This window comes from Sus scrofa, chromosome 1 (assembly GCF_000003025.6).
Source record: "Sus scrofa isolate TJ Tabasco breed Duroc chromosome 1, Sscrofa11.1, whole genome shotgun sequence".
NCBI classification, from domain to species: domain Eukaryota; kingdom Metazoa; phylum Chordata; class Mammalia; order Artiodactyla; family Suidae; genus Sus; species Sus scrofa.
This window is the reverse complement of record NC_010443.5, coordinates 201379648-201407646: the sequence shown is the minus strand read 5'-3', so window position 1 is coordinate 201407646 and position 27999 is coordinate 201379648. Positions and strand designations below refer to the sequence as shown.

Genomic DNA, 27999 nt, shown 5'->3' with positions numbered 1-27999 from the left:
CAGACACCTGGTTCATCTCGGAAATGCTTCTCACTGACTAACAAGCCCACACTTCGTTCTGTGCTGCCATGTCAAAGCCTCTCATTTCTGCTGTCATCCTGCCATGAAATGAATCAATCTGTCAAAGGTTTTCAGAAGCATTATGCAAAATCCTGTTCTACTCTTCAGGCACTGGTTCTCTACAGATCCCTTGCTGATCTATTTATTTATCTATTTAAATATTTATTTATCTATCTATAAGATTTTAAGTATTTTTGTACATTTAACATTACATGCACCTTATAAAACATCCTTGTATTTGATCTATTTATTACCTTTATTTATTAAAATTGTACTGTAGGAAACATCTTGTATTTGTTTAATAATAAAAAGAAATACCAAGCCTGAATGTGCAACCTGATTAAATAATTGTATGATGCAATTCACTTCCCCATCACTGTGACATTCAAGTTAGAAGTGAATATAAACTCGAATTGTATGAACTTAACCTTAAGACGGTGGGAAGTCCTGCAAAGGAAATGTGGTGGAATGATCATGGGTTAACAGGACAAGAGGGAAGGGAGAGAAGACTGTGTGTAAAAGTCTGAAACTGCTTAGAAAACACAATGTGTTCACTTAAACTGAAGGTGGAGAGTGCTCCCTACTTGAGAAAACAGATGGCACTGGTCACCTTAGTGAGAGCTGACTGGGTTGGATTCACCAGCAGAAACCATCCTGGAAAAGGCGGGAGGGTGATGACAGATGAGAACGCCCCTTGTTTTTTTCACCTGGGGATTCATTTTACTACTTTCATTCTCCTCATGGTCACATTTGCTTTTGATTTTCTTTGACCCCAGTGCATCCAAGGGCAATGAGAGCTTTCTAAGAAAGTTGAGGGAGGAAAGAAAACTATGACATAGTGAAAATTATGGAAACTAAAGTTATAGACTACCTGTGTTTCCCTTTTTACCTCTCTATTTTGGTTTCTGATTCAAGAAGAAAGAGAATAATTCAGAAGCTGCAAGACAACCCTGCAGAGAAATAGCAAGTAAAAGAGAACATATATAAAGTTAAGATTCTGAAATCAACGGTGAAAAGAAAGCTACTGTTTTCTAGCATCATGTGCCTTACATCTTCCCTGCCCTGCACCTTGACTGTAACATGGAGAATCATGAATCAAGAAGCTCCACAGAAATGTACTCAATGATCTAATGATTATTTGTTACTTCATTATAAGGTTCTGATGGGAGGTTAACAGAAGCTTGTGGTGTGAGGTGTGACGGAAAAATAATCTAAGAATATCCTTTGTTAATCATAATTTTGACTAATTATTATGAATTCTGTGCTCATGATACAATGGTGAGTAAGACATAGACCTTTCTCCTATATTGGCTTCTTGAAAAAAAGGTCTAATAAAGTCATTTTCAAGAAGGCAAATCAAGATGGATGAGGTGGCTTGGCTGACATGCCTCATCCGCATTTCATAAAGCGGACAGAAACAGAGCCAATGACCAGAGGGAAACAAAGTCAAATTCCTAGAAAATTCTCACCCTGAAGGCCAATTTACCATAATTCCTTTTACCCCATGTACCATATTCAACTTTCAACAGAAACGGAAAGGGAATAAACAGTTTGAAGAGACAGAGCAAGTATCAGAACTAGAACCAGAGAGAGTACAGAGTTAGGAATTATCAGACCAGGAGTTTAAAATAACAGTGCTTTTTGTGCAAAGGGCTCTAAATTACCTATTTATGTATTCATCTGCTTCATCTCAGTCAGACCATGTATGCTATTTAAAATTCTTTTGTACATACAGTATCATGAGCAACTTTATACCATATTCAAAACTAACAAACAGGCTTACCTTTATCTTTTATCAAATTATTTTTGGTTATTTTATGACATTTTCCCTAGAAGACATCTTGGAGTTGTTTATTCTCATATAAAGAAATAGTTTAAAATTGCAATCCACACTAAACATTGGATGATTGTATTCTACTCAATTCTTTCAGTTAATTATATTTTTAAAACTTCACATTCTTACATCAGATACGTGATAGTTCACCTATCTGCTGTAAGAACACAGAGGTGGATAAAACAAATATCAAAACTCTTCTTCTGGAGCTTTTAGTTTGGCAGAGAAAGACATAAGAACAATAATTATGTTATTTCAGTTAGGTTGCCTGCTTCAATGAGAATGAGAGAGGCAGAGGGATTCTCTTGCCATAATCTCGAATGAGGCCTCTCAAGAAGGGGAGAAAGCAGATGTGCTCTAGAAAGTGCCCCCCCCCAAAAAAAAACAAGACAGATTTCCCATTGGTAGATAGGTATGTGGCTCTGGAATCTGCAACAATGGATATCCTGGAGATATTAATTTGTAACTTTGATATGTTTAGAAATCAGGACATGGTAGGGAATGTCCTTCTTATCAGCAGGCTGTAGAATGAAAAGATGACCTAAAGCTTATGAGGACCTTGAACTTTTAAGCCTGACACAGAGAAGGAGACTCTGCAAAGGGCACAGAGATGGAGGAGCCAGTGTAGTTAGGAGTCAGCCAGGGAAGAAGAACCTTCAGAAAGCACTGAAGAAGAAAACAAAGGAGAACTGCACACGATGAAACTTTAATAATTATTTAGTGGGGACAGTGGATTCTGTATTGAATCTAGATGCTGCCAGGACAATCATGGAATTCTGGGGGACCCCGTTACTTCCTTGAGCCTCAGTTTCCTCAAATGTAAAGTGAAACTATTCCTAGAGCTTTTCTGAGGAGTAGAAAGTATGAAACATTCAAGAGCACTTAGCAGCGTTTCATCCCCTGAGTGAAGGCTAAACAGGTAGTGACTATTTTCTTGTTTTCATGTAAAGAGACATGGCAAAAATGAATTCTCCTATCCCTCTCTCTGTAACTGACTGCACAACACTGACAGTCTGCAAAACAGAATTGGGAAATAGTGTCTCATCAACCATATAGAATTGTACACACAATAATATAATACATATACATGTCTGTGGTACATTTATATAAAATAGAGACACCATACGATATACTACATTTAATATACTACATATCTATCTGCTGATCCTCATACCTGGAACACTTTCCTCTTCCTCTCTGCTTTCCTGGATCCCACTTTTGCACTGCAACATCACAATACTTTCCTTCTTCCCAGTACAGAAATCCTCATTCACAGGCTGCATTAAGCTGTACTGCCCATTCACACAGCTGTTTCCTTTCTCATTAGGGCTTCAGGCTGTTAATTTCCCTTTAAGACAAGAAAGTCACCAAGTGCAAGCAGAAGTTGAGGGAAAGTTCTAGGTTTCACTAGAGCGTGACTCCAGGCTCTCTGCCTGCCAAGCACTGCAGGTCCAGACTGTCCAGCTTCCAAGAAACACAAGAAATAGAGGGAACCCTGCCCAACCTGAACTTTAGGGGAACTCAGGAGCTCAGCTGTGCCTCTATTGGGCGCTTCCACATGCTGATGGCATCAGGAGGGTCTCCCCTGTCTCAGGACTCTCACTGATTCAAAAAGCCCAAAGCCCAGGATTCATGGAGGTGAAAGTCAGCAGCAGCTGGAGAACTTGGAACAGGAACAGAGATGTTTTAAGCTTTCACTGGAACAGCAGCAGATCCTTCGGACAAAAAACAACATGCATGAGCTGCACTGAAGCAACACTTTCTCCAGATCATTCCTTTTCGGAAAATGCGAGACTGAAGTGGATGCTGAGAGCACAGGGAGCACACAAACACATGGCCCCTAGCGGTCTCCCCAGCATGGGGGACACTGATACCACAGCAGCTTGCAGAGCATCAGAAGGGACAAGGGTTCCTCCAGTGCCAGCTGAAAACCTGTTTCCTCCTTAGGACCCAGCAAGTCATCACAGAGCGGAGAAGGATATTCCTGGGAACAATGCCATCCAAGGAGTTTCTCACTTTGCATCATGATACAGCCTCTTTGAAAGGTGAAAAATATAAAGCCATGCTGAACAGAAGGCACACAGACAGGGATTCTGATACCTTAGCAACCAGTGGGGTAGAGCCTTCCCAGGAGGACATGCTGTGCTCAGCAATGTGCACCCTGGAAGATGACGACTTCTCAAAGCAACAAAGACCTTTCTGGAAACACATTTATGTAATTTAGGCAATTTGAAAAGTAGACATTAATGGATCAGTCTGTTTTCTTTGTAGCTGCTGCATACTGCACTAAGTAGGGACATTTAAAGTCAAAGGAACATTTCAAGTCTTTTTAGAGGTTTGGAAAATGTCCTCAGAATTAGCAACCAAACAGTAAGCAAAAAAACAAAAACAAAAGCAAAACAATACAAAACAAAACAGTCCTAAATTATTGCAAAAAAATGTCCTCTTATCAATGAATGCTGTTTTAAATAATATTTTATTTCAATCCTGCAGTATTGTTTTGTGATGCTTTAATAGTTTGAGACTAGAAACATGAATTAAGACAACTATTCTGGAGTTCTTGGCTCAGCAGTTAACAGATCTGACTCGCATCCATGAGGAAGCAGGTTTGATCCCTGGCCTTGCTCAGTGGGTTAAGGATCCGGCGTTGACGTGAGCTGTAGTGTAGGTCACAGACATGGCTAGGCCAGCAGCAACAGCTCTGATTTGATCCTTAGCCTGGGAACACCCATATGCTGCAGAAAAAAAAAAACAAAAACAAAAACAAAAGAAAACAACAACAACAAAAAAAACAACTAATCTAAGAAGTTTTTCTGACTGTTAAGTTTGAACCAGACTCTCCTCTGGGATATATGGTGTTCCTGGGGCTAGGATCAGATCCAAGCTGCCATGCCACCTAAGATGCAGATGCAGGGTGGGGGATCAAACCTGTGTCCTGACCGATCCAATTGTACCACAGCAAGAAGTCCTAAGCACCCTTCAAAACCTCCACTGCCTCTGTCTAGGAATCACATATACTCCTCCACCTTGGTCATTTAAAACCCTAATCAGGATCCATGTCTTAACCATTAGTTAGAACAATAAAAAGAGACTCCTTACTGGGCTCTCAGTAGACAACAGAAGGTCCAGTCTGGGCTGGAGGGAGAGGCAGACTTGTCTTTGGGAATGAGTAGAGCAGGCTGAACTGAAGAGGACTCCTGGGAAACCAGTGAGGTCCTTGTGGACTGAACAAACAACCGACACCATGCAAGCTGGGAGTTCAGTTATTTGGGAGGATTTTCTAAGGACTATAGCCTGGAGGACAGCTCTAAGGATCTGCTTCAGGGAGTTGGGGGGACCAGTATATATATGATTTTGGCAAATAGGGTATGTCCCATCAAGGACATATCATGGTGAAAGGTTGCTGCTTGTCAAGAGAAGTAGATGTCTCTGCTAAGGACTTTACTTCTTTTCTAGGTGTGAGAAGAGGTAAGAAATTGGGTTCATAAAATTTTCCCCTTAAATGAACCTGAAGGCCCGATCTGTCAGTTTTCCCAGAGAGAGAGTGCCTCCTTCTTGATCCCTACCCGGACCTCCTTTCAGGGTGCATTAAAGTCCAGTGACTTCATTCCTATGGAATCAGATTGAGTGACTTTTTTTGTTTGTTTGTTTGTTTTTGCTTTTTAGGGTCACACCCGTGGCATAGCATATGGAAGTTTCCAGAGCAGGGGTCCAATTGGAGCTACAGTTGCTGGCCTATGCCACAGCCACAGCAACGCAGGGTCCGAGCTGCGTCTGCAACCTACACCACAGCTCACAGCAATACTGTGATCCTTAACCCACTGAGTGAGGCCAGGGATCAAACCTGTATCCTCATGGATCCTAGTCAGATTCGTTAACCACTGAGCCACGAATGGAACTCCAAGAGTGACTTCTTAGTTTTCATCCTAAAGGAGAAATGTCAGCGTTTATGTGGCTAGACACTGTTAGGTGCTTTCTCTTCATTCTTAAAGTCATGAGAAATAGCAAGTGTTACAAAAATAAATGCCTATTTATAAATCTGAAACAAACTCACACATTTTAAGACCAATCTTATGGATAAAATAGGTGAAACCATTGGAGGCATTGGAAGAATTGGGAGGCTGGGAATAACATATACACACACTACTGTATGAAATAATGATTAACCAGAACATACAGAATGACAGAGTAAAATCTGCTCAATAGCTTGTAATAAACTACACAGGAAAAGAAAATGGATATATTTCTATATGTGGCTGATTTACTCTGCTATACACATGAAACTAACACAACTTTGTAAGTCAACTGTACTCCAATATAAATAAATAAATAAATAAATACATACATACATAACAAATGAATAAACTACAGCTGTCTGCTGTTAGGGGTTAATAAAATGGAATGGGAAAAAAATTCATTTTAGGAGTTCCCATTGTAGCTCAGTGGACTAAGAATCCCACTAGTATCCATGAGGATGTGGGTTCAATCCTTGGCTTCACTCAGTGGGTTAAGGATCCAGCATGGCTGACAGCTGTGGCTTAGGTCACAGCTGTGGCTCCGATCTGAGGCTGGAGCATGGGCTGGCTTCTATGGCTCTGGTACATCCTCTAGACTGGGAACTTCCATATGCTGCAGGCATGCCCTAAAAAGACAAAGACAAATTTATTTTACTATATTGCGATGAAGATATTACTCATGAAATCATAGATTGCTTTTTCCTTGTGTTTTCAAAAATCTACTCACTGCTAACTACTTAATAGAGATAATAGAGATTTTCAATATTTTTCATTAGAACTTAAAGTCACTTCTGTTGACTCAGACCACACTCCCTGCTGTCCTACAAAACAACAACAGCAAACATTGGAAACTGAAATGCAATTAACCGTCTTTTGTCATCACACTTTCTTCTTTCCAATTATTTCCTTCGTTCCTAAAGATCATGTTCTTTTCCACCCTTCGCTTTCTTTAATAAGCTGTTCCAGACAAATCACTGTAAAGCCCCTCACTCACGTTTGCCCTTGTACACTAGTACACTTGAAAGAGTTTATCCATCCAGATTTGTATTTCCCTCCAGCTGTCTAGGTGAATGTGATCAAAAACACGGCCAATGAGAGGATTGTGGAAACATTTTAAAGCACTTACAAAGTGGTTAGTTCCTGATAGACAAGTTATAATATTCAGCAATTACTTTTTAATATCCAGATTGAGATCACCATCTAGAATCATCTAAATCCCTTCCTTGTAATTCTAGTTTTCTCTAAGCACTCTTTTCATTGCCTGAGTGGATTTTTCACCTAGGCAGATGCTCAGCAAGGCTGATCCCCAAGATCCTGCCAGAGAGGGTTAGCCTTCTACCAACTGGGGTTCTGGTTTCCAGCTTATTGTAAGCTGACTTCTTCCTTCTCTCTTCAAAACGGATCGCATGAGGATTAAATTTAAAAAAAAATTCACGTGGCTCATTCTACAAGTCTGAAGGCAGTCACGTGACCCAAGAAGTGTGTCTTCTTTGAGCCTCTGGCAGAAGCAGCCACATGCCTGCCTTCTTGTTGTACATACTGGCCTCACCCTTCCCCCCTGCATAGCCTTGTCCCCATCTGTGCTGCACTGAAGTTTGCCAACTTAGAATATGTCATTGGGTCAGAGGAAAACCACTTCCCTTCTTTCACAGTCATGATGTTCAGACTTAATACTTGTTTTCTCTTTGCCCACAAAACAACGCAGATTTTACTTTCTAGGAGAGGTGCAATGAGAAACAAAAAACTAAAGTCTGGAAAATGAAAGAGACTGTAGTCCCTTTGCCTTTCTTTTACTTCCCTTTATTGCTCTTACCTCATCATGAATCCAAACTACTGTAGCAGCAGCAGGACTAATCTTGCCCAATCAGCCCCTCAGTGAACATACTTTATAAAAACTTTAAGTGAAGAGTCACACACACGTAAAGGAAAGAAGGCAACTTCTCCCAGACACAGACGACGTGAGAAGCCCAGTGGTTTCCACTGACCAACTGAACAACCGAAGGTCACTGGATTCTGTGCCATGAGCTTCTCAAGAGAGACAAGATCATCATTGAATCCCCTGCCTCAGCTTCAAAACTTTGAGATTAACAAGTGTTCAGTAGTCTAAGTAACAAACGCAATGATAAAATTTGTATTTGGCAAAATACAAATTATGTGTCTATTCAAGGTAAAGTGTTTGCAATTGGATAATTCCTCCACCTCCTTAGACACAACAAACATTTGCTCTCAGCATCTGAGGGCTGCTGACGCATTTGATACCTGAGAGAGGACACAGGTCAGGAGAGGAGGAGGTTACCACTGAGGACTAGGGGCCTTCAGGCAAACACTCTGGGGGCAAGGCGATTGGGAGTCCAGGAGGATGAATTATATTCCCAACAAATAAACAAGCACCTCTGTAGAGAGGCCCCAAATGCAAACACAAACTCTAGGAGAGGCATGGCCTACAGGACTGTGAGGAAGCAGAGCACAAGCTTCCACCCTTAGAGTGGTGCCTGGGGCAATTTGGAGAGAAATCCTATAACTCTTGAAGTGTTTTGCACAGAACCAGCATTTAGGAAAGTTGTCTGAAAAAATATGGTTGCTCTGTGAATCATAGAAATGAGATGAATAGTCCTTCCCTCATCTTTAGATGGTCTCAGACCACCTCTGGTGATATCAAGACACAGATTTTTTAAAAAAGTTTTATAGACCAGGACTTGGGTTAAAAATACAAATCAGGGCCAGGGTGATAAGCTAGAGGACATTCCTGTATTTTCAGCTGTGGAAGATCACCACACTAATTCTAACTATTTCCTGGAGGAGTATTAGGGTAAAGTAAGCAAATACTTTCCTAGAGCATGGATTATAAAGAGACCCCAAATCTATGTAACCAAGATAAAGAATATTTTAATGCAATATTAAAAAAATAAAAATTCTAAAACCTAGATGTGATGAACAAAATATCAACATTTTAAATAAAGCAACATTGACCCTGCGCTTGCAACTCCCTCAGAGTCTTTCAAAGGGAGCTTTCAAGTTGCCAATGACATCTGAGCAAATTCCATTAAGTCTCTAAAATTCTTACCAAAAAAGTTTTACAAAGTTCTGATGTACTATATGTCCCAACAGCTTGTACAGGAAAATGAACTCCTTTTTCACACAACATAGTCAAGGTGGAGTCCTAGAAACAGTGTTTCAGTAACCTGACTTAAATATTATTAAAAACTGGCACAGAGCCAGAACTTGTCAAACATGGAAATTCTCTCAATTAATAACAAGCAAAAAAAAAAAAAAAAAAAAAGGAATCTCGAAAACATTAATATTATTTTAACACTTCCATTAAAGCCTGGAAGATAAAATTAAAAGTATATTAAATGATTACTTTGATTTAAAATAAGTAAAGTTTTGGAATGCCTTTGTCGGGCAACATCTAGCTTGAGGATCCTGGTGGCATTGGCACTGTCACGGCCAGGGGTTGCAACATAGCAGTGGCTGCGGTTCCATCCTTGGCCCTGGTCTGGGAATTTCCCCATGCCATAGGCTTGGCAAAATAAATAAATAAATGAATAAATAAATAATAAAGTTTAAATAAAGTTTGATATAATGTTGCGTTTAATATTCAAATATATTTTAATATTCTTTTTATATTTTAAAATATTCCAATAAAATATTAATCTAATGTAAAAGTAATTTAAAGATATCCATTAAATTAAAATAAATTTAATTAAAACATATAAAAAGTAAAATGCCATGAGCTTTTAAAAAATTCCTACGTTTCACTTCTTCAATACTTTCTCCTCCACTTCAACGCTGTAGCCTTCAAAGACACCAGACAAGTCACAGAGAATTTAGAGGCACAGCTTCCCAGTCCTCTAGCTTCAAGGGGACACGCCCCAAATCACACCCCAAGGCATCCCTAACTCCCTGCGGTCCTCCCAACGCCGCCGCCGCCGCCGCCGCCGCTTGCCTCTTTCTCTCAGCTGCCCCTGCATCGCTCCTAAAACGCCCGATTCTGTAAAGTCGGCTACAACTCGCTCTCATTCTGAGCCTCGCACCCCTCAGAAAATAGATTCTTCCATAAAAATGGGCTCGCTAAAGTTTCTGTGAGAAAAAAACGCAGAAAACTCAGCCGGAAGCCCAGAAAATGAATGGCAAGGTTCCCTGATCCCTACCAGACGAAAATGTTGCTGGTGAGGCCGGGACTAGCCTCGCTCTTCAGCATTAAGGCTCGGAAAGGAAGGGTTTTCGTGCACTATTACAGCAGCACCAACTTGCTCCGTGGAGACGGTTAGCTCTTTCTCCCGTGCTGCCAGATCCGCTGAAACTGCAAACACTCAGAAGTCCTGTTTCCCAAACGCGATAAGAAGACATCCATCCTGCGGCCTCTTGCGTCCGCCCGTAGAAGCACACTGCCCGGGATCCCGAAAGGAAAGTTAGAGCTGACATTCCTGTTTACAATTTAGCGGTGCCCGCCCTCTGGCGGCCCTCTCGTGAATCACGGAAATTCTCAGTGGCCCACATCTATTTGCTCCAGGCAGGAGTGACACTCTCCTCCATCCCTGCTGGCTCTCTTGGCTAGAACTTGCCTGGCATCCATAGCCTCGAGAACAGGGAAATCGCCATGCTTTTGTGACAGATGAAAAGGATCTCCTCTCAGTCAGGCCTAAAAGACAGAACTGACTTCCAGTTTCCTTGGAAGAGGGAACACCACCCAAAACCAGACATCTCAAGGCACCTGTTACCACCCTCTGACACTCCAGCAGATCATCAACCTCTTCAACACAGAGCACAGCCTTGCTTCTTGGAACAACACCCTCCTTGATCAACTACTCTCTAGCCTTGATCACAACCTGGAAAAACTAGAGCAGATGTAAGAAGACAATCTGGCTTGTCTCTATTTGGGAATTGTTGTCTGGAAGTATTTCCAAAGAATCCATCGCTATCTGAAAGAAAAGGAATAATATAGCTCCTGTGCCTGGGAGGTTGTCAGAATTGAAATTGAAGTGTATCTTTCCCTCATGTAACAATCCTCAAAGAAAAGTCAAGAGAGACAAAAGTCACACTTGTGACACAGCCTAATCAGTAACATTATTGTTTGATTTGACCTGCAAAACAATGTCAACTCAGATTTCCATACATGCTGAAAAATATTTGAAATGAAAATCATGAAGTATCAAAAATATGCTTAGAGAAAATATGACTATTTTCTTGAATAAATGTTTTATAGAGTAATTTCTTAAATTTGATTAAGATATTTGAGGCCATTTGCTGTTCCTATGTGGGAGGTTTATTTTTAACAGAAAGGTTTTTAGCATAGTCTATTGTTAAAGACATTTGTCAGTTGCCTTAATGCTACCTGCTATAACAAATAAACAGAAAACTGTCAACAATCTGATCAAAAAGAGAAATTTATCTTTCCTGTGTATCAGCGCACAATGCAGGCACCCCTGATCAGATGACTGTTCTGATTGGCTCTCCTCTAAACAGTGATTCAGTGTCATAAATACCTGCTATTTTGTGGCTTTGGCATATTCAACATATGCCTTGAAACTTCTCTGCAGTTGTTCAGGTTTTATCTAGTCCACAATAAAGGGAATAAGCATGGGGAGAGCATAGGATGTTTTCAAAGGCTAGATCAGTACAGGGAAACATTACTTCTGCTCACACTAGTTGGCCTGAATTGATGCTCATAGGAATCTGAGTGCAGAGAAGTTGGGCAATGACTCCGTGACTAGTGTTAGTTGAGAAAAGTTCACTGAATGAGACCACCTTTCATTTTACACTATTTATAATAATGACATTCTGGGTGGGAAAAAAACAACCAATGTTCTTGTCTGCACACAGTTTTTAAAAAACAATCTGAGCCAAAGTATGAGTCCATGATATCAGCTTAGGTATAGTGACATAGCTGTCACTCATTAGAGTTCTAGCATCATTGGTTCTGAGAGAAGGATTCAGGTTGATTCCCAAACGCATAGGCTACTGAGGAAAATATCCCCACCTGTAGACCCATTACAACTGGTTTCCTTTTTCCCTGGGGAGACAAGAAAAATATGACCAGGCAGCTCCTTGCAAGTTCTTGAGGATCACTGAACTAAAAGTGAGAGTGAGTGAGTCTTCCATTTAAATCCTGGCCTGTGATTCTCATCCTGATCTTCTGAATATTGAAGATGCAAACTTGAAGAAAATACTCCTGCAAATAATCTTTAAAAAAAATACCTCGTGCAAAATTGCATTATAACCTCCCTTGTAGAACCATGAATAATTAATTCATAGAGTCTTTACATTGTATCACATCTATACAATGTCTGTTAGTATTATTACTCCTCCTATTATACCATGATTGTTCCCTTCATGAATACTGACTGGGCTCCTGAAATGATAGGGGCTGGACTAGATGTCTAGGAATTAAGACAGACATCTTGATTTGATGACAGATATCAGAGAGTTTCTCTCCCTTTAGGTATTTTACAGATTCCTGGGAAGTATTCTGAGGAGAAAATAGTTCAAGTCGTGTCTTAGTCTACTCCCACTTCTTCTACAGTATAGCAAAGACTGGGTAGTTTGTAAAGAGTAGAACTGGGAGTTCCCGTCGTGGCGCAGTGGTTAACGAATCCGACTAGGAACCATGAGGTTGCGGGTTCGGTCCCTGCCCTTGCTCAGTGGGTTAACGATCTGGCGTTGCCATGAGCTGTGGTGTAGGTTGCAGACACGGCTCGGATCCCGCGTTGCTGTGGCTCTGGCGTAGGCCGGTGGCTACAGCTCCGATTCAACCCCTAGCCTGGGAACCTCCATATGCCGCGGGAGCGGCCCAAGAAATAGCAACAACAAAAAGACAAAAGACAAAAAAAAAAAAAAAAAAAAAAAGAGTAGAACTATATTTCTCACAGTACTGCAGTCAGGAAATCCAAGATCAGGGTGTCAGTGTGGTCGGGTTCTGGCGAGATCCTGCTTCAGGTCTCACACTACAGAGTTTCCTGTAACCTTGCAGGGTAGACAAGTGAGGGGTTCACCTCAGACCTCTTTTGCAAGGGCAGTAATTCTACCTGTGAGGCCTCCTCCCTAATCATCTGCCAAGGACCCACCATATAATACCATCACTTTGGGGTTTAGGACAGCATAATAAGAATTTTGTGGATTCTCAATCATTCAAAACATAAAGCTACATGCCCGGCATCTGGAAGTAAGAGTAGAGTGTTGGTGAGTAAAAAAGAAGAATGAGCAGGGTGGCAGGAAAAAGGGAAGACCAAGGACTCAGAATCCAAACTCTTGATTTTTGACCTGAACTAATGCTCTAATAATTATATGACAGATTTTGTGTATCAGTCCGAAATAGAGTCCACCATCCCATGGAAGAGGATGAAAATATAGGAGGCAAATGATTTTTCATCTTTTTTTGTGAGGAGTCTCCAAAGAATCTCAGGATAAAGGTAGTAACAGCCTCATCTATAGAACCACCAAGAGTAACTGGGTAAATGTCTGGTTGCTGTGAGCTGTGTGAATCATGGTGAGTCTGAGTTTAGATACGTGGCTCTTTATCTGACACCAAGCTATTTCTTGTCTATTATGACATAGTAGAGGGCAAATTAGAGACGAGGCCATCCTTGGGAATTTAACATGGTCCCAAGGAAAGGTGAAAAATGTGCTACATTTGCAACTTGAACCACTAAGAGCCCTTAAAGGAAAGAGAATCCTGGTGATTTGAGCAATAAACTCAGTAAGAGTAAGTGGAAGTATTAGCCATTGTCTATTATAATCTCAGCAAGTATGGCCGTGATGAAGTAAAATAGCTTGGTCATTCATACATGCCTTCTAGCAGGTTATGAAAAATCTGAGATACTGCTTTAGTAAAAATTATCTGTTGGTTGATTACACTGGGCCTGGTGCTGAGGATGCCACAGAGAGTAAGACAGAATCCAGTTACTACATAGCTGATTTGCCAAAGATGGTAAACAGATGCTACTGTTTAAAGATTGGAATGTTGAGGGCTGAGGCAACTTAAAATCCACTGCAAAATCAAAAGAATTCTAGAATAGAGCTGGAAGGTATTTCATTCCACAATAGTAATCAATATTCAGTTCTCAATTACCCATAATGATGGCTTCCTTTTGCTTGTAAAGAATAGACTTGGGGAGTTCCTGACATGTCTCAGTGGTCACGAACGGGACAAGTATCCTTGAGGACGAGGGTTTGATCCCTGGCCTCGCTCAGTGGGTTAAGGATCTGGCATTGCCATGAGTTTTGGTGTAGGCTGCAGATGAGGCTCAGATCCCCACATTGCTATGGCTGTGTTGTAGGCCTGCAGCTGTAGCTCCAATTCGACCCCTAGCCTGGGAACCTCCATATGCTGCAGATGCGGCCAGAAAAAGCAAAACAAAACAAACCAAAAAAAAAAAAAAAAAAAGACTTGGATTGGAGCATCTCTCTGAAAGTTTTAGAGATATCTGATATTTCACAAAAATAAAGACTCAAATTGATGATGATTTCTAAATCATGCCTTTTCTTTGCTCCCATGGATGCAAGCATTAGCTTTCAGGGCTACGGAAAAAATCATGCTACTACAATGGTGTGTAGCACTCCAAAATCCAACCCTATCCAACAAAATCTTAGTCCTTGGTATTCATTTTCTCTTCGGGTTTTCTTCTCTGTTACAAGAGCAGTACAGACATTGAGTTCACTGAAAATCAACAAACTGTATACACAATCAGTACTACAACCTATGGTGACATGATGGCTCCTTGGAAGACGTCTCCTCCATCACTGGCTTGATCTTAAAGGCATATTGTGAGGGGTGGCTTTTACTTACTTATGAGCTGCAATTGGCTGTCTTGTGGATGTTGCTTATGTTTGAACCTCAGTGTCATTCAGGCTATGGGAGTTAAATACTAACAGAGATTTGTTTTTGTACATTAAATACGAAAAATGGTTACATTTTATTATTTAATTCTTCTAAGTTGTTCCATACATCAATAATTATGTCAAGGGCTAAACAGAAAAATTTTGAAAATATCTATATATCTATTAGCCAGTGAAGTTAAAAAATATTTTCTAATATGAAGTAAAATTAAAAGTTAAGTAGCAAAAATAAATATTAAGAAAATAATTTGTCTTTGAATGATTGTGACCAGTTTTGATTTTAAACATAACCAAACTTTGAAATTATTATATTTATATGCATTTATTTGAATATGTAATTTAATACATTCTTACTTACATAAGTCAATGTATCACACGAAAAGTAACTCTGCCAACTTAGTTTGCAAGATTTAGGTATAAAGGTAAATTAAAATTCAATAGCTTTTACATTTCATTCATAACTTAAAATTTTTTGTCCTTCTTAACGTGCATTGAATACAAAGAGTAATCCTTGTACTTTCTTTTTCTATGGACAAAATAGAGATATCCATGTATTACATAAATAGATACACAGTATGCCTGTGTTTACATAATTTCATGGGGGAACAATTAGGAAAAAAATCTAAAAAGACTCTGTAGAGAGAGGAAGGGAAGGCAATAATGAAAAAGATATGGCTGAGAAATGTTGCCCTAACCCATTTGGAGAGTGCAAAGTGAAAAGCAGAAACAGAAGTGGAAAGTAAGAGGGAACATTCAGAAAATGGAAATGAATGTGTTCCTATTTAAGACACAGGCCTGAGGGAAGGTCTTCAAACATCCTAGAGAGCAGGGTCACAGAGTCACCCACCTCAGCCAGGACAGCAGCATCTGCAAGGTCCCCAATGGCCCCAACCTCAGCCTTCCTCACGGCCCTGGTGCTGCTCAGCTGCAATGCCATCTGCTCTCTGGGCTGCGACCTGCCTCAGACCCACAGCCTGGCTCACACCAGGGCCCTGAGGCTCCTGGCACAAATGAGGAGAATCTCCCCCTTCTCCTGCCTGGACCACAGAAGGGACTTTGGATTCCCCCAAGAGGCCTTGGGGGGCAACCAGGTCCAGAAGGCTCAAGCCATGGCTCTGGTGCATGAGATGCTCCAGCAGACCTTCCAGCTCTTCAGCACAGAGGGCTCGGCTGCTGCCTGGGATGAGAGCCTCCTGCACCAGTTCTGCACTGGACTGGATCAGCAGCTCAGGGACCTGGAAGCCTGTGTCATGCAGGAGGCCGGGCTGGAAGGGACCCCCCTGCTGGAGGAGGACTCCATCCTGGCTGTGAGGAAATACTTCCACAGACTCACCCTCTATCTGCAAGAGAAGAGCTACAGCCCCTGTGCCTGGGAGATCGTCAGGGCAGAAGTCATGAGAGCCTTCTCTTCCTCCACAAACCTGCAAGACAGACTCAGGAGGAAGGAGTGACAGACACCTGGTTCATCATGGAAATGCTTCTCACAGACTAACAAGCCCACACTTCCTCCTGTGCTGCCATGTCACAGCCCCTCATTTCTGCTGTCATCCTGCCATGAAGTGATTCAATTTGTCAAGGAACCTCAGGAGTATTGAGCACCATCGTGTTCTGCTCTATAGGCACTGGTTCTCTACAGATGCCCTTGCCATCTATTTATTTATCTATTGAAATATTTATTTATTTATCTACTATAAGACTTAAATTATTTTTGTTCATAAAATATATATGTACTTTTACATTGTTAAGAGAAAAAATATATCCTTTGTATTTATTTTATATTTTTCTTTGTTCATTAAATTTTTACTATAGAAAACTTCTTGTATTTGCTTTTTCTGTAACAAAGAAACAATAAGCCTGCATGTGTAAGCTGACTAACACTGGCTATTATAACTTATTTACCCAATATAATTATATTCACCCTAGAGGTAAAAGTAGACTTCCTCTGAGTCAGGTTGTATGTTACACTCAAGACACACAAGTGAACATAACTAATCCAACACTGCTTTTTTATATCTTTGAATTTTTTTCAGGGAAATAAACCTAAAAACAATAATAAGTTAGTACATAATTAAATATTAATTATTTTTAAATGATACTAATTAGTATTAGAAATTAATATCAGGCTTGATGCTATAATGAGAACAATGAAGAAAATGGAATTTCATCAGCAGAAAATGGATCAAGCCATGTTTTGATATAAAAATAAAATTATTAGGTATTACCTATACTTAACTCCTACATATTTGAGGGCAAATGCCTACTGGCAAATTTACAAGGAATTCCATGAACTGTAAAACATGAGGCAGAAGGGAATCACATGTAGAGAGAGTTCAGCCCAAGAAAAGGGCTTAAATTTGAGTCCTATGACCTTAACCTTAAAAGGGAGGGGATGCCACAAAGGAAATAGTGGGGATGGCCATATGTTAACAGGACAAGAGAGAAGAGTGAGGAGACCATGACTGAAAGACTGAACCTGCTTAGAAGACTCCATGCACTCATGAAAATGTATGTGGAAAGCACCCACTACACTGCAATGGTAGATGGAACTGGTAGCCTTAGTGAGAGCTTGTTCCATGGAATTAATCAGCAGAATCCAGAGTGGGGAAAGTGGAAGGGTGATAAGGTAAAGATAATATTTATAGAAAATAGGTTTGAGACATTTGCCATCTAAATCAGAGGACAGATACAGGGTGGGACCTAGAATAGAATGTGGATGATTTTGTTGTCTGCATTGTTTTCATTTTTGACATGTGTTTGCTTCTGAAGAGAGTTTCATGGATTTGATGAATTGATAACTCATATTGATGTTTAAATTTGATTTACTTAAATCATGACATGTTTAATTGCTTACAATGATAATTTATCATTATTTTGATTAATATGGTGTTGAATGTCTGTAAGATGCTCTGTCTGTAAGCTGCTCCTGCCACATGGGAGACAGATGGACCTGACCTTAGTGAGAGCTGATAGAGGATGAGAGGAGTTGACACGACCTCCCATTGGCAGTTTTTCACTTGAGGAGTCACTTCACTACTTTCACTCTCAGCATAGTCAGATGTGTATTTGTTTTCCTTTTGCCTCAGTGCCTCCAAATGCAATGGCAGCTTTCTAGGAAAGTTGAATGGGGAGTTCCTGTCGTGGCGCAGTGGTTAACGAATCCGACTAGGAACCATGAGGTTGCAGGTTCAATTCCTGCCCTTGCTCAGTGGGTTAATGATCAGGCGTTGCTGTGAGCTGTGGTGTAGGTCGCAGTCGCGGCTCGGATCCAGCATTGCTGTGGCTCTGGCGTAGGCTGGCGGCTACAGCTCCGATTAGACCCCTAGCCTAGGAACCTCCATATGCCGCGGGAGCAGCCCAAGAAATGGCAAAAAGACAAAAAAAAAAAAAAAATTGAATGGAAAGGGAAAATAAAGGTTTATTTAATATATTAAGGAAAATAAAGTATAGGCCCTTTATGTTTCCATTTTTAGGTCCCTGTTAAGTTACTAATCTCAAGATGATAGAGAAAGTTATTTGGAAGTAGCAAGACAAATTTTGCCCAGAAAAATACTAAATGAAAAAGAACATAAAAAAATAAATTCTGTGAAATCAGGAAAGCAAAGAAGGCTAATTTTGTCTAGCATCATATGTTGCTCATCTTCACCATGAGATGGAAAATGGTGAACCAAGAGGTCAGGAGAAATGTACTGAATTGTACAGTGATGCTTAAAAATTACTGCCATGTGAGGATCTGATGGGAGGTCAGTGGAGGTTTCTGATGTGAGATCTGATAAAAATCTAATTCTCTTTGTTAATAGTTATTTTGGGTAATTATTATGAACTCTGTGCTCATGATAAAGTAATGAATAACATAAAGACCTTTCTCCTACAGTGGTTACTTATCAAATAGGTCTAAGAAGGCCATTTTCAAGAAGACCAATCCAGAAGGATAAGAGAACTCGGCTGATATACGGAATAAAAAGAAGACACAGAGCCCATGAAAGAGGCAAACACAGTCAAATTCCTAGCAAGATAAATGTAAATCCTCGTCCCAATGGCCAATTTACCACAATTCCTTTTACTCTGTACACCAAGTTCAACAATCACCAGAAACTTACCATACTAACAAGTAAAAATACAGCTTGAAGAGACAGAGCAGGGAGTTCCTGTTGTGGCTCAGCAGGTTAGGAACCTGACTAGTACTGACTAGTATCCGCAAGGATGCGGGTTTGACCCTGGGACTCACTCAGTGGGCTAAGGATCCGGAGTTGCCCGGACCCGTGGTGTACGTAGCAGATGTGGCTCAGATATGGCCTTGCTGTGGTTATAGGGTAGGCTGGCAGCTCCAGCTCAGATTCAGCTCCTAGCCTGGGAACTTCCATATGCTGCTGCAAGTGCTGCCAGAAAAAGAAATTTAAAAAAGAGCAAGTATTACAAGTAGACTCAGACAGAGTAGAGAGTTAGGAATTATCAGACCAGGGGTTTAAAATAACAGTGATTAATATGCAAAGGGTTCTAAAGCATCCATCTATTTATTCATCTACTTCATCTCAGTCATACCATGTATGGTATTTAAAATTCTTTTGTTCACACAACATCATGTGCACATTTGTAATGTGTTCAAATCAACAAAATAAATTTACCACTATCTTTCATCATATTATTTTCTTGTTTAATTTATGCGACCACCCCACTCCCCCAAAAAAATCTTGGTGTTGTTCATTCTTACAAAAAGAAATAGCTGAAACTTGCAACCCATACTAAAAATTGGATGATGAACTGTACTCTTCATTCATTTTTTTCAGTTGGTTATCCCTCAAAACTTCATACTCCTCATCAGATATGTGATAGTTCTCAGAACATGAAGGTGAAAAAAGCAAAGGCCAAACATCTTCTTTTGGAGCTTTCACTTTGGAAGAGAAAGAGATCTAAAAGCAATAATGATGCTAAATTATCTCAATTACGTTTCCTGATACAATGAGAGAGAGAAAGGCAAAGTGATTTTCTCACCAGAATCTTGAATGTGGCATCTCCAGAAGGGGAGAAAGCAGATGTGCTCTAGAAAGTGCCCAAGAAACATCTAAAAACAGACTTCCCATTGGTAGAAGCACATATGGATCCAGAATCTGCAACAATGAACATCCTGGAGATATTAATTTGCAATTGTTTGTTGCATATGTGGAAATCAGGACATGGTAAGGAATGTCCTTCCTTACCGATACAATGTAAAATGAGAAGATGACCTAAAGCTTATGAGGACCTTGAACTTTTAAGCCTGAGACAGGAAAGGTGAGCCTGCAAAGGGCACAGAGATGGAGTAATCAGTGCAGTTAGGAGTCAACCAGGGAAGACCAACTTTCAAAAAGCTCTGAAAAAGAAAACAAAGGGCTGGAGAATTGCATGAGATGAAACTTAATTATTGACATGTGATAAAGGATCCACATTGCATCTACATGCTGCCAGGACACACATGTGATCCTGTGGGACCACTTAACTTCCCTGAGCCTCAGCTTCCTCAAACATAAAGTAAGTGAAATGATTCCTAGAGTTGTTGTGACAAGTAGACAATCTAGAATATTCAAGAGCTCTTAGAGTATCACCCACTGAGAAATAGCTAAATAGGTAGTGGCTATTTTCTTGTTTTCAGACAAATATAAAGGGAAATAATGAATTCTCCTACCCCTTTCTGTAACTGACTGCAAAACACCAACAGTCAGCAAAACAGAATTGGAAAACAGTGTCTCATCAATGATATGCAATTATACACAAAATATAATAAAATATATATATGGTACATATGCATATAAACAGATACTATAAAATAATACTGCATATATAATAAAGCATATATCTATGTGTTGATTCTGACACCTGGCACACTGCCCTCTCCCTCTCTGCTTTTCTGGATCCCATTCTTTCACTCCATCACCACAATCCTTTTCTTCAGGTAGGAAATCCTCATCCACTCTGCATTAAGCTGTACTGCCCATTCATACAGCTGTTTCCTTTCCCATTAGGGTTTATGGCTGCCAATACCTTCCACCAACTGCAAACAGAAGTTGAGTGAAATTCTAGGTTTGTGCAAAAACCCCCAGATGAATGTCCCAGACTCACCATTGACAACAGAAGGTCCAGTCTGGGCTGGAGGTGAGAGGCAGACTTGTCCTCTTTGGGAATGACAAGAGCAGGCTGACCTGAAGAGGTCTTGGCCACGGAACAAACAATGGACAACATGAGAGCTTGGAGTTCGGTTATTTGGGAGGACCTTCTGAGGACAGCTTCTCTGACAGCTGTAAGGAACTGCTCCAGGGGGCTGTGGGGTTGGGGGGAGGTCAGTATATATACGATTTTGGTAAATGATGAACCCGCCATCAAAGACACTCTTGGTAGAAGGTTGCTGATAATCATGAGCAGCAGATGTCTTTGTTCATGACTTTACTGCTTTTCGAGGTATAAGAGGCAAGAAACTGGCTTCATAAAATTTTCTCCTGAAATGATCTATTATCCGAAGGCCTGCACTGTCAGTTTTCCCAGAGCACAGAGTGCCTCCTTCCTGATCCCCACCCTGACCTCCTTTCAGGGTGTAGGAAAGTTCAGTGACTTCATTCCTGTGGAACCAGATGGAGAGTGACACCTAAGTTGTCATCCCGAAGGAGAAACATCAGAGCTCATATGGTAGAAACTGATAGGGTTTTTTTCTTTGTTGTTAAAATCACACAAAATATAAAATGTTTTAAAAAAACAGATCCGGAGTTCTCATTGTGGCGCAGTGGTTAACAAATCCGACTGGGAACCATGAGTTTGCGGGTTCGGTCCCTGCCCTTGCTCAGTGGGTTAAGGATCCAGCGTTGCCGTGAGCTGTGGTGTAGGTTGCAGATGCGGCTCAGATCCCGCATTGCTGTGGCTCTGGCATAGGCCAGTGGCTAAAGCTCCGATTTGATCCCTAGCCTGGGAATCTCCATATGCAGCGGGAGCGGCCCAAAGAAATAGCAAAAAGACAAAAACAAACAAACAAACAAAACCTATCCTAGGAATCTGCGTTGAAGGGTTAATAAACTTATTTTACTATGTATCACTAAAGAAATAAGTCATAAAGTCTTCCTTATTTTTTTGAATTGGCATAAACATCTACTCTCTTCTAACTATTTAATACAGATTTTGTCTATTTTTCATTATGACATAAAGTCACTTCAGCTGACTCAGACCCCACAGCCTGTTGCCCTACAAAGCAACACATAGCTACACTCTGGCATCTGAAGTGCAAGTAAGCATCTTTTGTCATCATATGCTCTTCCCTCTGATTGTTTCTTTCATTCCTAAAGATGCTGTTCTTTCCCAGCTTTCACTTTCTTTAATGGGTTCCTCCAGACAAATCATTGTAAAGCTCCTCACTCAGGTTTGCCCCTGTATACTAGGTATGTCTGTCCAGATTCAGATTTTTTTCCAATTGTATAAGTGAATGTGATCCAAATAGGGTTAATGAGAGAACTGAGTTAATATTAACGAAAAACCTTACAAAATGGCTAGTCTACTTGCATGATAAGCAAGCAATAATATTCAGTTATTACTCCTTAATATCGTGATTACTATTATCCAGATTAAAATCAGGATTTTCTGAAATCTACTAATTTCCTTCTCTGGTTTTTTTGTTTGTTTGTTTGTTTGTTTTGGTAGGGCTGCAACTGTGACATATGGAAGTTCCTAGGCTAGGGGTCAAATCTGAGCTACAGCTGCTGGCCTATGCCACAGGCGCAGCAGCTCAGGAGCTGCATCTGTGAACTACACCACAGCTCATGGCAACTAGGGATCCTTAACCCAGGACAGGGATAGAACCGGCGTCCTCATGGTTACTAGTCGCGTTTGAAACCACTGAGCCCAAGGGGAACTCCCTAATTCCCTTCCTTATAATTCCACTTTTCTCAAAGCACTCTTTTCATTGCCTGAGTGGATTTATCAACTAGACAGATGCTCAACAAGGCTGATCTCCAAGATCCTGCCAGAGAGGGTTAGCAACTGAGGTCCTGATTTCTAGTCTCTCTTTCTCTCTCTCTCTCTTTTCTTTTTGTGGCCCCACCTGTGGTATTTGTGAGTCCCCAGACTATAGCTACCAGCCTCCACCTCAGCCATAGCAACACGGGATCTGAGCCGCATCTGCCACCTAAGCCACAGGTTACAGCAATGTCCAGTCCTTAACCCACTGAGCAAGGCCAGGGGTCAACTTGCATACTATCACATGCTATGTCAGATTTTTAACCCACTGGGCCACAATGGGAACCCTTCTCTTGCAAGTCCCTGAGAGTCTTACAAAGGAAGCCTTCAAGATACTATTAAACTTTGGCACATTCCATTTCGTCTGTAAATTTTTTTACCAAAAAATGAAAAAGTCTGACCTGGTAAATATCTTTAACTGCTTCTATGGGTCACTAACTCTTCTTTTTAACAATCTAGTTAAGTTGAGGTTCTGTGAAAGGAGTTTCAGTAACCCGAGTTGAGTAAAAATTATTTTAGACTGTCACTGAGTCAAGAGAAATTATCAAACACAGTAACGCTCTCAATTAAAAACAAGTAAAGAGATAATTCTGAAAATAGTAGGGTTTGCTTCCATTAAAGCCAGGAAGGAAAAATTAAATTGTGCTTTTAGTATACAGAAAGTAAATTTTAAACAATGCTTCATAAAAATACTGTTATTTTCTTTGTTTAATATTTATTATTTTCAAAAACTATTTTCATTAAAAAAAAAAAAACAAAAAACATTTTGCGCTATGCCTTTGGCACTTGTAAGTTCCCAGGCCAGGGATCCAACCTGTGCCACAGCAGCAACCCTGAATCCCAGCAGTGACAATGCTGGATCCTTAACCACTAGTGTACCACGGAACTTGGCATAAAACTATTTCAAAAATAGAAAACATTTAAACATATTTAATGTAAAATAAATATAAAGATTAATTTTAATAATTTAATAATATAAATAAAATGCTGTGGGTTTTTAAACATTCCTCCTTTTCAGTTCTTCAATACTTTCACCAGCACTTTAACGCTGTATCCTTAAAGACAACAGGAAAGTGGCAGACTTCCAGGGACACCAGCTTCCCCGCCCTAGACCGGGGTGGTGGCCTCGCTCCAACTCACCCCCAGGGCGTTCCCAACACCGCCCAGTCCCCCCATCGCCGCCGCGTCCCCCTTTCTCTGAGCTGCTCCTGCATCGCGCCAGAAAGGAGTCCTAATCTGTAAAATCGGCTACAATTCACTCCGATTCTGAACCTCAGACCCCCTCAGGAAACGGATTCTTTCCTAAAAATGGCCTCGCTAAAGTGTCTAGGAGAAAATAACACACAAAACTCAGGGGCAAGTCCAGAAAATGCACGCTTCCATTCTCCCTACCGGAGAAAAATGTCGCTGGCAGGACCGCGACAAGGCTCCCTCCTCAGCATTCTGCACCGAGAAAACGAAGGTTTTTTTCTCACTATTAAATCACCACAAAATTGCTCAGCGACTTGGGGACGCTCCTTCTCTCCTGCTGCCAGGGACGCTGAAAGCACACCTGGCAAGTCTGCCTTTCCAAAACCCGATAAAAAGGCTTCCTGCGCCCTCTTGCGGCCAACTAAAGAAACACACCGCCCGAAGTTCCAGGGAAGGAACATTTGTGCTAATTGTTGAGCGGTGCCCGCTCGCCTCCTGGTGGCCGTCCGAAGAATCACTGAAATTCTCAATGGCCCAGGTCTACTTGCTGGTGGCAGGAGTGATGCTCTGCTCCACTCCTGCTTGCTCTCTTGGGCAGAACTTGTCTGGGATCCCTAGCCAAGAAAATAGGGAAATCTCCACATATTTGTGGTGGATGAAAAGGATCCCCTCTCAGTTGTGTCTAAAGGAAAGAACTGATTTCAAATTTCCCTGGAAACGAGACAATAACACCCCAATCCAGATGACTCAAGGCACCTGTTACCACCATCTGATACTCCAGCAGATCAGCAACCTCTTCAACACAGAGGAGAGCCGAGCTGCGTGGAACAACACCCTCCTTGATCAACTGCTCTCTAGGCTTCATCACAGCCTGGAACAACTGTGGAAGCAAATGGACAAAGACAATCTGGCTTGTCCCTACTGGGAAACTGTTGTCCGGAAATATTTCCAAGGCATCCATCGCTATCTGAAAGGAAAGGAATATAGCCTCTGTGCCTGGGAGGTTGTCAGGGTCAAAATTGGAGAGTGTCTCTCCCTCATGTAACAATTCTCAAAGAGATGTCCAAAGAGAAAAAGGTCACACTGTGACACTCCCTAATGAGTCATATGATTGCTTGTTTTAGCCTCCAAGCAACCCCGACTCATATTTCCACAAATGCTGACAACTATTTGACCTGAAAATCATGAATTAACAAACATATATTTAAAGAGAAGAATATGATCTGTTTCCCTACATAACTATTTTATTTAATCTTAAATCTGATTAGCATATGGGGGCATTTGCTGTTCCTATGTGTGAAGTTTATTTTAATGGAAAGGTTATTAGAATAGTCTGTTGTTAAAGACATTTGTTAGTTAACTTAATGCTACCTTCCTCAACAGGTAACAGAAAACTGTCAGGATTCTGATCATAACACATATCTTTATCTTTCCTTTGCATCAGAGCACAATGCTGGCATTACTGATCAGATGACTTTTCTAGTTGGCTCTTTTCCAAACAGTGATTCAGTGACATAGGTACCCTCCGTTGCGTGGCTTTGGCATATTCAGCATATGACTCAAATTTGTCTGTAGTAGTTCAGTCTATTCCATTCTGTGGTAAGTGGTAAAAGTATGGTGGATCACATGGGATGTTTTCAAGGAACAGGCAGTACAGGGCAATATCACTTCTGCTCACATTACTTGGTCTAAGTTGATGCTCATGGGAATCTGAGTAAAAGGAAGTTGGAAAATTATGAGGCGACTAATGGAAGAGGACACAATTTCAGTGATTAAGACCCCCCTTCATTTTACACTTTTTGCACTAATGACATTCTAGGCGGTGGGAAAAAAAACCTAATCAATGTTCTTGCTTGCACACACTTTTTCAAAAAATCAATCTGGACTAAAGTCTGATTCCACAGTTTCAGCTTAGGGGAGAGGAGGGTAATTCACAGCATCATTGACTCTTTGCAAGAAGCATTCACATTGATTCCCAAAGGCATAGGCTGAGGAAAACATGCACATGTGTGGAGACATTAAAAGGTGTTTCCTTCTTACCTGAGGGAGACAAGAAAAGTATGATCAGGCAGCTCCTTGCAGGTACTTGAGGATCATTGAACTAAAAGTGAGAGGGAGTCTTTCATTTACGGCCAGTCCTGACTCTCATCCTGACCTTCTGAATACTGAAAATATTCAATATTCAAACTTGAAGAAAAGAGTCCTGCAAAAAGTCTTCAAAAAAAAAAAAAAACCTCACAAATATCATATTATAGCTCCCCTTGTAGAATGAGGAAGAATTTCTAAAGTATCTTGGACTTATTGTCCTCTCAGATCATTTCTACTAATGTATGTTGGTATTATTCCTCCTATTATTACCATGATTGTTCCCTTCATGGATATTGATTGAGCTCCTGAAATGAAAGGGGCTGGCCTGTATGTCTAGGAAAGAGGGTTGTGTCAGATGGTTTCTGTGCCTTTGGTTATTTCACAGACTCCTGGGAGGTATTCTGAGGATACAATAGGTCAGGTCAGGTCTTAGTCTATACCTGCTTTTTCAACAGAAGAGCAAAGACTGGGTAGTTTGTCAAGAGTAGAAATGTGTTGCTCGCAGTGCTGGAGTCTGGAAATCCAAGATGAGGGTGTCAGCATGGTAGGGTTCTGGTTGAGAGCCTGCTTCAGGTCTCACACTGCAAAGTATCCTCTAACCTCACAGGGCAGAAGAGTGAGAGGTTTATCTCAGACCTCTTTTATAAGGGCACTGATTCCACTTGCAAGGCCTCCATCTTCATGCTCTAATCAGCTTCCAAAAGACCCAGCACTTAATACCACCACTTTGGGGGTTTGGGCTTCAATATATGAATTTTGTGGGGACTCTAAACTTTGGAGCATAAAGGACACTTAAAAAAAAAGCCTAGCATATAAAAGCAAGGACATAGTCATGCTGAGTAAATTAAAAAAAAAAAAAGAAGAAGAAGAAGAAGAGCAGGTTGGCATGTCAAAAGAGCAGACCAAGGACTTAGAATCCAAACTCTTGCTTTTCATCTGAAGGAATGTGCTGTTTCATTCCCATTTTTGGAAATCAAACAGAAATGGAAGGGAACGAAGATAATACAGGAGGCAAATGATCACTCATCGTCTTTGTGAGGAGTCTTCAAAGTAGCTCCCCGATAAAGGTGGTAACTGCCCCATCATTGAAGACCCACCAAGGATAATATGGTAAATTGCCTGGTGGCTGTGAGCTGTGTGAATCAGGGAGAGTCTGAGTCTAGATATGCGTCTCTTTCTGACACCTGACTAGTAATTTTCTGTTGTGACAAACTGAGGGCAAGGTGGACATAAGGCCATTCTTCTGAGTTTAATATGGTGCTGAGCAAAGGCAGAAAATGGTGCTATTCCTGCAAATTGAATCCCCAGAGCCCCATGCCACCTAAAGGAAAGAGAATCCTGCTGTTTGAGCAGTAAACGTAGTGGCTATTATTAATACCAGTAGGGGAAGTGTGGAAATACTAGCCATTGTCACAGCAAATATGGCTGTGATAAAGGAAAATAATTTGGTCATTCATAAATGCCTTCCCATAGAAGAAAAATCAGCAAAACTGCTTCAATGAAAATTACTTGTTGAGTGAGTACACTGGGCCTGGTGCCAAGGATACCACAGAATATAAGACAGAATCCAGTTACTACAGAGCTGATTTGCCAAGATGATCACATAGCTAGTATTTAAAGATCAGAATTAAAGGTCTTTGGAAAATTAGAAATTTAATGCAAAAATAGGGAGAAAGATGTAAATTGATGATGATTCCTAAAAGGTGCATTCTCATTGGAGATGATATTGCTCTCACAGGTGCAAACATTGAGTTTTTAGGGCTATGAACAAATCTTGGCTATTACCATGGTTTGTGACACTCCAAACTCAACCCTATCCAACAAAATCTTAGTCCTTACTATTTACTAGGATTCATTTTTCTCTTTGGTTTTCTTGCATATCATGAAAAGACTCACATTGACTTTATGGAAGATAGGCGAACTTTACATATGATCAGTGCTACACTGGAGGAGTTTCTCTGCATCATGTGCTTGATTTCAATGTCCTATTCTGAGAGGTGCCTTTTA

At 40.7% G+C, this 27999-nt stretch overlaps 2 protein-coding genes and 1 pseudogene across 2 annotated transcripts; all 3 read left to right on the top strand.

Annotated features, from left to right (window-relative positions):
• LOC100525628 lies at positions 10071 to 11970 on the top strand (annotated as a pseudogene).
• On the top strand, positions 15627 to 16196 carry IFN-ALPHA-8 (interferon-alpha-8). The gene is given in 1 exon segment (NM_001164849.1): positions 15627 to 16196. A coding segment is annotated over 1 exon segment (570 nt).
• Positions 24434 to 24949, top strand: IFN-DELTA-3 (interferon-delta-3). Its single transcript, NM_001164853.1, has one exon. It carries the CDS (start codon positions 24434 to 24436, stop codon positions 24947 to 24949), a length of 516 nt encoding a protein of 171 aa, NP_001158325.1.